Below are 11,429 nucleotides of genomic sequence, written 5' to 3' on the forward strand. Positions count from 1 at the left end.
GCACGCACGCACGCACGCACGCACGCACGCACGCACGCACGCACGCACGCACGCACACACACACACACACGTTTCCTTTACCTGTATATCAGTGTTTTCAGGAACAGGCATTGGGTTCTCCCTCCAGTTGAGGTAGCTAACCAGATCATTGTAGTTCATTAGGCCTTGCTCATTGCATTCAATCTTTCCAATAAGCTTTTTAACCTATTGATGTAAACATTTCATATGGTATTAAACATATAAAAACCTTGCCTAAAGGTAACATCATATAAAGGTTACAATTATTTTAATGAAGTGATTTGCAAACATTTTTGTGTTCTTCATTTCAACATGACATGATGTTTAAAGTTAATCTATAAACTAATTAGTGACGGAAGCAGGAAGGAAAACATGCATCTGTGACTGTTGCAAACAGTACACATGCATAATGTAGCCAGGCCAGATTTTCAGATAATTCGAGCACTATTCCAATTATTAATCCAAACTAACCAGGATTCAATGGAGCAAAACTTATTATAAAACATCTATAATTAGCATCACAAACATTTGCATGGCTCAGACTGCTTCCTATCCACATCCCCTTAAAATGCTCTTCAGTCACAACATACCATATCAGCTGCTGGCAGCCTGAAGGCTCTACAAACTTGCAGAACTTCATTTGGATTTAGGAGCCCTGTCCTAAAACAGATGAGCGAGAAATCGGGTGAGCAAGCATCCATTTTTACAATTTGAAATTAGAACTCTGATCCATATATAATGGATGTCCAATCGTTTCCCAATAACAAGCAGAATCCAAGCAGAGAATGTTCGCCTTACCGGCCACTGTCACGCTGAAGAAGTCCTCTACAGAGCTGAGCAAAGTTCTCAAAACCTTTCCTCCTTATTTTCTGCTGTGCTAAAGCTGCCATCGTATTGATATCCATGAGCTCCTCTGGTCGCTTTTCTCCATAGTATCTGTACAGTATGATTAATGGACTCAATTATTTATATACAGGGTTTGAATTGATTTCTTTGTCACTGATAAAAACAGACTAGTAACCTCTAAAATCATCTAATCCCTAAAATGTCATGCTAATTTGTGATGTTTGTTGAGGGGAAAGATTCAAACCCTCAGGTTAAAATTTATTACGAAAGCTGGAATTTTAAATTAGGTTCCCTTATACTGGGCTGCTGTAAGTTGTAACCATGGTGACATTCTGAGTCCAGCGACAAGAAACTATTAAGTATGAAATCCTAGATTATTCAATTTACCTCCCTAACGTGATTACTTCATGCTCGGATAGCTTTCCACTGGAGAACTGCACAAGAAGATTGTGGAACTGCTCATAATAAACAAATCCACTGGCATCCACGTCGTTTCTGGTGAAAGATCGACGAATCTCCTCCATCAGGTTCTCTACTGGACTGTCTGCGATATGCTGCTGCAATTTCTTGACTATAGCGTCGATGCCAGCCTGTGGGAACTCGTCGCTCTGCTTCTCCATGTAACGAAACGCGTACTCGTCCGCATCGATCAACACAAACTTGTGGTTGTTGAACTCGACGCGAGCGCCGACGTACAGGTCCGACGCCGTGTAGAACTCCGGCTGCCCGCAGCCATCGTCGTCCGACTCCGATTGCCTCTTGATTCGCCCCCTCTCGAGAAACTTGCCGCCGATGACGCCCGAGTTCCTCTGCGGCGGCTCGAACACGGCGATCGTGTCGTCCGAGAGGAAGTACGAGATGACGAATTGTCGGTCGACAGTTTTCTTTGTGTCGAGGCTTGCGATGAAGCGCAGAACGTTGCTGTCAAGGCCGCGGCGGTCCTTCTCCATGAACTTCTTGAAGTCGCGGCGCGGCGGTTTCGGAATCAGACCCATGCACGAGCACCTCGAGTCCTCTTCACTACCGAAGCCGTTATACGGCGGCAATGTTTTCGGCTTTGCTGGGGTTTCTTCTGTCTTGTACTTCACCGAGGTGAAATCCTGAATGTTGCATTTTGTCGAATAGTACATCTTTGTGAATTCGTCGCAATCGCACAGAATAAATTTCCTTCCCCAGACATTGAGCACGGCACCAATCTGCAGGTCTGCATCCGTGTAGTAATTTATAGGCACAGCTCCCGTTTTCAGACTGTCTAGAATGTCCTTGCCTTGACCGAAAACATTCAGAACAGTGCGGCTAGTGGCTTCACCAGGTTGATGCAATGGAACAATATCTTTTGGCAACCTTGCCCTACGCAGGAATTTCGCTGTAGCATCTCTTCCAGAATTGGGTGGAATCACTTCACTGATTTCAATTGTGTCATCTGCTAAAAAGTAGTATAAAATCATTTCACGTGAGTCACCAAACATGCTATCGCTATCGTCCCAGTAGCAGAAAAATCGTAAAACATGTTTATCATGATCCATGAACTGCCTCATGGTGTCATACTTTTCGTATGGTCTCAAGGGCTGCATGCTCTTCTCTTGCTCCTTTCTATTCTTTATGTATGGGTCTTCAGGAGCTGAAATTGGCTGACTAACTTTAATGCCAAGCTTTGTTAGGAAATTTACTGTGAAGGCATCACAGTTGGTGATTTTAAAACTGCGATTATACATCACAACATCTTTTCCAATGTTGAAGTGCTCCACAGTGTAGAATTTGTTCTCATTTGGTGGTGGCAGTGGAATCCTGCTGCGCCTAATTAGTGTGCCTTGTGGAATACCACTGTTCTCTACTCGGCGTTCTGTCACCTGCACGGAATCATCCTCGAGGTGAAAGTAGATCTTACAGTTACGTATGCGGTACTGTTCATCTTGTCGCTCTTGTACCGATTCTTGAAAGTAAGCATCAAAACACAATACCTGCTTGTCAAAGGCAACCCAGGCAGGCTTGTTCACACCTCCAAGAGTTAGTTGGCTCTCCAGTGAGCCCGAACCACTGCCAGATTTGTTATCAGCAACCAACATTGCCACCTCATTTTGATAATCAAAATGGTGCGACTTGTGAAACTTGCTTGTTCCTTGTGTGTGAGTAGCTGACGTGCCAAGTGTAAACAGTGACATTCTTAAATGGTCGATCTATTTTCCTTGGCAAGGATCTAACACCGAGTGGCTTTTGTTGATTTTTTTTATGCGCAGCAGGTTACCTAGAGACAAAACAGAAGCATGGAAACACTACATATGAATAGATTAGGACTTGATACTATTACTATTACTATTAGTGTACAATACATACAGAAGTCAAAAATAGTTAATGCAAATATATAATTACATTATTTTTTTGATACTTTTGCAGTCGAATAGCGAATCGCGATTCAAAAACAGAAATTCACAATGCAAAAATTCCTTTTGTCAATAAAGTCGAAACCAATGTTTTGAGTTGCACACGACAATCAAATTAGATATCGTCGAAAGACAGGTTAGCCACATTTATCTGTGTTTGATATACTAGTATATTGTAACAAGATACCGGAATTGAAGTTAAAATACTAACACTAACAGTAACACTAATACTTACGGATACATTTCTAGCAGTATGCCTAGTTCAGCTTCTATACTTGTTGCTATGGACGCAATGAACGAAAAGATGCGGTGCGTAAAGCGTGTAATGTTCTCGGCATGACAGAAAATAAAACTTATTTAGCTTTTATAATACTACATTATATCTAATTAATACATATTACAAAAATTTCATATATATATATAATTTTTTTTCCAATAAAATCATAATATAATCGTTACATGCCTTATTTTATTCACGGCGCTCTTATGCCTATGCCTATGGTTCAACATGGCGCCTTCCGTTAGCAAACTTGTATCAAGAAATGCAGCCGTAGGAGCAGGCAGTGCCTTGGTTTTCATATGGCTATACCGACAGCACAAAAAGGCAACTTCGAAATCGTGAGTCTTCTGCTACTGAAACGCGACAACGAATATCTGTCGTGGATTGGAACGTAAATCGTAATCAATAAAAATCATGGTCCCTCACGAGTCACTGACGCCGAGTCTGAGACTGAGAGTGAGAGTGAGAGGGTCTATTATTAGTAATAGTATTACTAATACTAGTATTAGTATTAGTATTAGTATTATTACTATTAGCTGTTACTGCATTAGTATTAGTACTATTACTATTAGTATTACTATTACTATTAGTATTAGTAATAGTATTACAGTAATCGTCTATGTTCCCCAGGGTACCGTACTGCCGCCGTGCCGGAACGTACCCTGGCCTGGGTACAGTCCGGTATACCGGAACGTACCCTGGTACCAGAGCATATACGTAAATCAACGTGATTTATATGCTCTGCTGGTACTATCTAATATGCCGGACCGTACCTCGCCTACTCCACTAACGAGTCAGAGTCTAGGGAGTCGCCTACGCCTACTCCCTAACACTAACCCTAACTCTAACCCTAACCCTAACCATATCAGATAGTTACCAGGATACGTTCCGGTATACCGGACCGTACCCAGGCCCAGGGTACGTTCCGGCAGTACCCTGGGGGACATAGACTATGAGCCTCACTGACACAATGACAGTGACGCTCATGCTCTAGTCCGAGCCGACGCAGACCCCAGTAATGGGTCCAGTGGTTATACCCAGTTAAACCTGCACCCTCAGATTAGCAAAGCGGAGTTATAACGTCTGCATTTGCAGACAACTCATACTCATACTCATTATCATAGGGTCTATGTACCCCCAGGCTAGGGTACTGCCGGAACGTACCCTGGGTACGGTCTGGTATACCGGAACGTACCTTGGTAACTATCTGATATGGTTAAGGAGTAGGCGTAGGCGACTCCCTAGACTCGTTAGTGGAGTAGGCGAGGTACGGTCCGGCATATTAGATAGTACCAGGGTACGTTCCGGTATACCGAACCGTACCCAGGGTACGTTCCGGCAGTACCCTGGAGGACATAGACTCTCTCAGCAGTAGTATGACAGCTTGGACGATTCAAGAAGCGTCCGTCGTGCAATATATGGAAAAATGTGCGCGTGCTGACGTCACGCGGGCCATCGCCTCTGACATTTGCACTGTGATTCTAAGAAACAGACGAGGGCCTGTCGATCGATCGGCCGCCCTATCTAGCGAAACCACATACAAGGCCGTGTTCGGTTCCTTGCGAATGTTTCGATCGGCAATAGCGAGGAGCTAGAGAAGAGATTTGCCGGAGTCGGCGCAAGAATAGAGAGAGAGTGCGCAGCAGTGAGAAAGAAGCCTGCTGCCTTAGTTATACTAATAAATCAGACTACGGGATATCCGTTGTTGGAAATACGAAAAACCCGATGGGTTTTCTTAACAAAAACGTTATGTCAGATAAAAGAGACGTAGTCAATAAAACCTAGAGGGTCTTTAGGGAACGTTCTCTAACAGCGAATATAAAATAGTTATTATATAATAATATATAATAAAAACCCTAACCCTAACACATGAAAAACTAGTACAGGTGTTAACAGAATTTAAAATTTAATTTGTTCCATAATTTTCTTTGTAAGTCGATTGGTCAGAATACAGAACTCAATGAGACACCGGCTATGTGCGCATCTGACACTAGCGGCGCTGATCGTCAACTCGGTTACTCAGCAACTCGCAAGTAGTCAGGTCCCTTAGTGCAAAATATGGGCCGAATCGTTACAGGAGTGACAAAAGTCTCAAGCTTGGCACAGTTGTAGCTTATGGCAGTACTATAATTATTAGAGAGGGTGCCCAATGCAGATATTCCTTAGAAGTGAATTACAGATGATTAAATGTTCGAACCACCCGACTCCGAACCCCCCTACCGCGCCCGCCTGTATACAATGCCAATAAATGTACCAGCTGTACAATGCGCCAGTACACACAATACAGGCGGGCGCGGTAGGGGGGTTTGGAGTCGGGTGGTTCGAACATTAAATCATCTGTAATTCACTTCCGTGCGCATATATTTGCTAATATATTGACTAATCGTGCGTCAATCAACTCAATATTCACAGAGAGTATAGCTAAGACATGTGTCTATAGGTATCTAGAATTTTAGAAGTGTAACTCAAATCCTTCGCGAGATGATTATTAGAGTTAGTACACTATCCTACGGGCCATAGCCGCGCAAATATATTAGCCTATGAGCGATACCGTGCGTATATTTTTGGTAATTAATTAAACTATTCGTGATTCAATAAACTCAAAATTCATGCGGATTATATTGCTAAGACATGTGTTTATATGTATCTAGATTTCTAGAAATGTAGCTCAATTCGTTTGCGAGATATGAGAGTTAATACACTTTCATGCCGCCTATAGCGCAATAGCGTATGCGACCAGGGTACGTTCCGGTATACCGGACCGTACCCAGGGCAGTGAACAATACACGGGGGCGGCGGGCGAAATCGCCCCCGAAGTTCTAAAAAGAGCTCCCGAAAATGTCATTACGGGGGCAGCAGTTAAAAAGAAAACTGGTCGAAATCGCCCCCGAAATTGCACGCCTCGAAGTCGAGGCATTATCATTGGTTACACCAGTCGCAGCTGCAAAAACTGCTGCAAAACCCGCAATGCCTGTCTCGGCTATGCAGTTGCAATAGCGATTGTGTACGCTTGACCTGCCAGCCAACCGTTACAACACAAGCGTAGTCACAACACAGGCTAACCATACAAACACGTCTACTCGACGAAGTACAAGCGTAGGCAGTGTGTACTGTGTATGTCTGTGTGTCTGTCCGCTCGATATCTTTCCAACCGTAAGAGGTAGAAACTTCAAACTTGGTCCACAGTTGCATCTTATGGGGCGAGAGAACCCTATTGATTCTGAGCCACTTCCACCCAAGGTCAAGGTCACAGGGTCATTAACTATATTTCGAACACTGATACGTACGCACGCAGAGCTACGTGTGTTATGATATCGATTTATTCCACTGCGCGCTACAATGCACTGGACCAATGACGAATGCTAACCGTTCCACTAACGAAACCAATTCCAATTTTATCCAGTTCTTTCAATAACTATATAGTTATTGAAAGAACTGGATAAAATTGGAATTGGTTTATATTTTTATTGGTTATATACAATAAATACACAACATATTTGTGATTGGGCGATATGAACTAGGCAGAAACTATAAAAACAGGCCTGCTATTCAACAACTTATCTTGTTGTTTTATTCAGGTGCAAAGAAAGTAGCCCTCGGAATTTGGAAAATTAGCCCCGGAAAATTGAAAAAGTAGCCCCCGAAATTTTTGAGGCGTTGGAAAAAGAGCCCCGGAAATTTTTTTTTTTTCTCACTGAGTCCCAGGGTATGTTCCAGCAGTACCCTGGGGGACATAGACCCTCTCAGCGACAGTGACACTGACGAGTGACGGTCTGTCACTGTGGCTGAAGGGGTCGTCGTCGTATCAGGTACTACATATATCAAGAGCTAATAATACCTAAGGTATTATTAGCTCTTGATATATGTACCCGAGGTACATATATGTATACACAAAGTGTACCAGACTTGTATTACAGAAGTAAGATAAGATAAGATAAGATAAGATAAATTTATTTTATCACTTCCAATATGATAAGATACAAGAATTTTTTTTTACAAAATATACATAACGTGCAGTGAAGGGATGGCGAAAAGACCATACGGTCATCTAGTCAGCCAACCCTTTGAGAAATTAATTAAGTGTAAAGGCGTCTGTCATAAGAATACGCGATGTATTATGAGAAATATTTGGACAAAATGTTTGTATTCTAACACTAGTAACAGTGAAACAAAAGCAAAATTGAACAAAGTTGGAAATAGAACAGGCAGCAGACATGAAGTTATATACAAAATAAGGACACATATAAATTACAAATTATATGAACACATATAAATGAAATATGTGAGGTAATCAGTACAGTACAGTAATCGAATATTTACATGCTAATAAAGAATAACTTAAGCGACATATATTACAATTTATGGCAATAACATAATTAAATGTATGAAAAACTAATCAAAATAAAAAACAAACAAAAAAACAGAACGGTTTTTCAAACTGAACATACATAGGTGGAACAAAAAAAATAGCATATAAGAAAATATACTTATCAAGAATATATATAAAGCAGTCACATAGGATAGGAAAACATACGTTAGATTTGACAATTAATAATTATACTTGCAAGAGTAATCCGTATCATAGTACAGTAAGCAGTATGTACAGTAATAGCATATTTGCATGGTAGTCAAAATAAACTGAAATGGCCTATGTTACAATTCATGTAATGATTGAATGTATAAAAATATAACATAAAAAACAAAACAAAGAAAACAATCAAACTAAAGTACTAATAAGTAATATGTACATAATATGCGTACCTCGGGTACATATATGTAGCACCTGATACGACAACGACCCTTTCAGCGTCACTGTGTGACGTGTGTCAAACAAGTTGCCTTCTCGCTTTGCATTACCAGATCTATTCTTAAGCCTTGTGAAATACAATGCCAGCAAGACACCACACTGAACAAGATATAGCTTGGTTTGTCGATTGAATTTCCCTCATAGTAGTTATACCAACTCTTGCTTATGTTTATGCGAAACTAGTAACTCATATTCATAAATGCTTTGATTGCTGCCAATAATTGTGTAATACTAATAGTATCATCACTGATCTATTTACTTTTTCGAGTTCTGTTGATGTTGTTACAGAATGATTCCTATTCTGGTGGCAAATAATGTCTTGGGATTCACACTGCTGTAGTACACAGTGGTTGGGTGAAAAGTAGACTGGCATAGCAACATGCTATGGTTTTAATTTAATTGAAATAAAATAGGCTATTAATTAAAATAAACCTCATGAGCAAATAATAGGAATCCTTCAGTAGGGGAATCAAATAAATCAAATAAATTTTTCACATGTCAATAATTCTGGCTGTTTCAAGTTTTGTTTGTCCTGTTTTCTAGTGTGCCAGCATCTGCAAGTGAACTAGAAAAGATTTACAAAGATGTGAGTAACAACTTACTAGTCTACCAAGATTTAATATTTTCTAGATGTATATTTAATTCAGTATCACAAAGAGAAGGTAATGTTTCTATCAAAATCAAATGTGTCATTTTAGGCAGTTGGATAATCTCACTAAAGTAAATACATTTATTCTCTTATTGAAAATTAGTGTTATAATATACTTCGACATTTGTTCTGCAATTCATGGTGTTTGTTTGGAAATACTTGACAATTAATTGCAAGCTATTGTTGTATTACTTACTATAAGAGCAATTAGGGGATTTATTTGAAGCTCAGGCTGGAATATATTAATTGTGCCTTAATTCACGTCTTGGGTACTCTTTCTGTGTTTCAGGAGACTAAACATGGAAAAAAGAAGCAAGAAAAAGTGGCAGTTGATGCAGTCTTCTTTAGGTGAATTCATTCTTTAGAATTACAATAAACTTTATCACAGTTCAATTGCATTGTGTGTAGTTTGTGTCTGCATAAAGCAGTTTGGTAATACAATCTAATGCACTGCACCAGTTTGCACAGTCATTTACTGCCGTGAGACGTTTGAAGTCGACATGCATCATATAGATCATCATTTTAGCTCTGTGGAATTCACCCTGTCCATCGACTATCCATGTGCCTTGTCTGCTATCCTAAAGTAGCTGCCAGAACAACACATAGATGCCTGCCAAAATTTTGATCAATTTTATTTCATTACTTGGATAAGCTCTATATATAGCAAACTGTGCTGCTTTGGCTCTTTCCAGAGGATTACAAAGCGGCGTGAATTTGTATTGATTTCTGATGTCGCATAAGACTTCATTTTGCTTTTGAATAGTCGGCTATGGAGGATCTTGAAGATTCTGATTCCTGGCTGGTCATCTCCTGAAGCCGGTTATCTGCTGTTAGTAGCTGCAACTCTCGTTGCCCGGACGTACTGCGACATATGGATGATTCAGAATGGTACATTCATTGAGAGGTACAGTGCTACAAGTTTAATAACATTTTCTTAGAGCAGAGGTTCTTAGCATTTTTCTGGCTACAATCCAAATTCTGGTTTCGTGTGTGGCTTGCTGGGCTATGCTTTTAAATATTGTGCTTGAAAATTTATATTTACACAGCCATTCTTGCCAGTCTAATTAAAATGGCATGGCGACCCAGGGGTTCAAAATTGTTGCTTGGGTTAGATTGACTAATTATAAAAGCATTTATATTCGTATCTGTTTGATTTTACAGTGCCATTATTGGAAGAAATATGAAACTATTCAACAACTACCTGTTTGCCTATGTTAAAGCGATGCCTGCCATATCGATTGTAAACAATTTATTGAAGTACGGCTTGAGTGAGTTGAAACTGAGATTCCGGGCCAGGCTGACACATCATCTTTATAGCCAGTATCTGAAGTAAGATACCGTTATCATACAGTCTATGTACTTGTTTATTATATATATATATATATATTATATTTATTTATTTATTTTTAAAACTATATAATAAAAACCCTAACCCTAACACATGAAAAACTAGTACAGGTGTTAACAGAATTTAAAATTTAATTTGTTCCATAATTTTCTTTGTAAGTCGATTGGTCAGAATACAGAACTCAATGAGACACCGGCTATGTGCGCATCTGACACTAGCGGCGCTGATCGTCAACTCGGTTACTCAGCAACCCGCAAGTAGTCAGGTCCCTTAGTGCAAAACATGGGCCGAATCGTTACAGGAGTGACAAAAGTCTCAAGCTTGGCACAGTTGTAGCTTATGGCAGTACTATAATTATTAGAGAGGGTGCCCAATGCAGATATTCCTTAGAAGTGAATTACAGATGATTAAATGTTCGAACCACCCGACTCCGAACCCCCCTACCGCGCCCGCCTGTATACAATGCCAATAAATGTACCAGCTGTACATTGCGCCAGTACACACAATACAGGCGGGCGCGGTAGGGGGGTTTGGAGTCGGGTGGTTCGAACATTAAATCATCTGTAATTCACTTCCGTGCGCATATATTTGCTAATATATTGACTAATCGTGCGTAAATCAACTCAATATTCACAGAGAGTATAGCTAAGACATGTGTCTATAGGTATCTAGAATTTTAGAAGTGTAACTCAAATCCTTCGTGAGATAATTATTAGAGTTAGTACACTATCCTACGGGCCATAGCCGCGCGTATATATTAGCCTATGACTATGAGCAATTATATTTTTGGTAATTAATTAATCTATTCGTGCTTCAATAGACTCAAAATTTACAGAGACCATAGCTAAGAGATGTGTTTATAGGTATCTAGAATTTTAGAAGTGTAACTCAAATCCTTCGCGAGATGATTATTAGAGTTAGTACACTATCCTACGGGCCATAGCCGCGCGTATGTATTAGCCTATGAGCGATACCGTGCGTATATTTTTGGTAATTAATTAAACTATTTGTGCTTTAACAAACTCAAAATTCACAGACCATAGCTAAGAGATGTGTTTATAGGTATCTAGAATTTTAGACGTGTAACTCAAATCGTTCGC

The 11,429-nt window shown here is 40.1% G+C and overlaps 2 protein-coding genes across 2 annotated transcripts in view; one reads left to right on the top strand and one right to left on the bottom strand.

Moving 5' to 3' along the window:
• LOC106816764 (EF-hand domain-containing family member C2-like) overlaps window positions 1-3,566 on the bottom strand; it is a 9,007-nt gene extending 5,441 nt beyond the window's left edge. The window contains exons 1-5 of the mRNA XM_014821394.1: window positions 3,481-3,566; window positions 1,252-3,109; window positions 817-954; window positions 609-678; window positions 82-204 (exon numbers count right to left, since the gene is read on the bottom strand). Coding sequence (XP_014676880.1) covers window positions 82-204; window positions 609-678; window positions 817-954; window positions 1,252-3,026 — 2,106 coding nt within the window. The 5' untranslated portion in view covers window positions 3,027-3,109; window positions 3,481-3,566. The remainder of the gene's footprint in view (window positions 1-81; window positions 205-608; window positions 679-816; window positions 955-1,251; window positions 3,110-3,480) is intronic.
• A 182-nt stretch (window positions 3,567-3,748) lies between these two features.
• Window positions 3,749-11,429, top strand: part of LOC106816998 (ATP-binding cassette sub-family D member 3-like) — a 20,883-nt gene continuing 13,202 nt past the window's right edge. Inside the window, exons 1-5 of the mRNA XM_014821646.1 lie at window positions 3,749-3,863; window positions 8,876-8,918; window positions 9,271-9,329; window positions 9,745-9,885; window positions 10,143-10,310. Of these exons, the coding sequence (XP_014677132.1) occupies window positions 3,754-3,863; window positions 8,876-8,918; window positions 9,271-9,329; window positions 9,745-9,885; window positions 10,143-10,310 (521 nt within the window). The 5' untranslated portion in view covers window positions 3,749-3,753. The remainder of the gene's footprint in view (window positions 3,864-8,875; window positions 8,919-9,270; window positions 9,330-9,744; window positions 9,886-10,142; window positions 10,311-11,429) is intronic.

Source organism: Priapulus caudatus, unplaced genomic scaffold, assembly GCF_000485595.1.
Source record: "Priapulus caudatus unplaced genomic scaffold, Priapulus_caudatus-5.0.1 Scaffold33, whole genome shotgun sequence".
NCBI classification, from domain to species: Eukaryota; Metazoa; Priapulida; class Priapulimorpha; order Priapulimorphida; family Priapulidae; genus Priapulus; species Priapulus caudatus.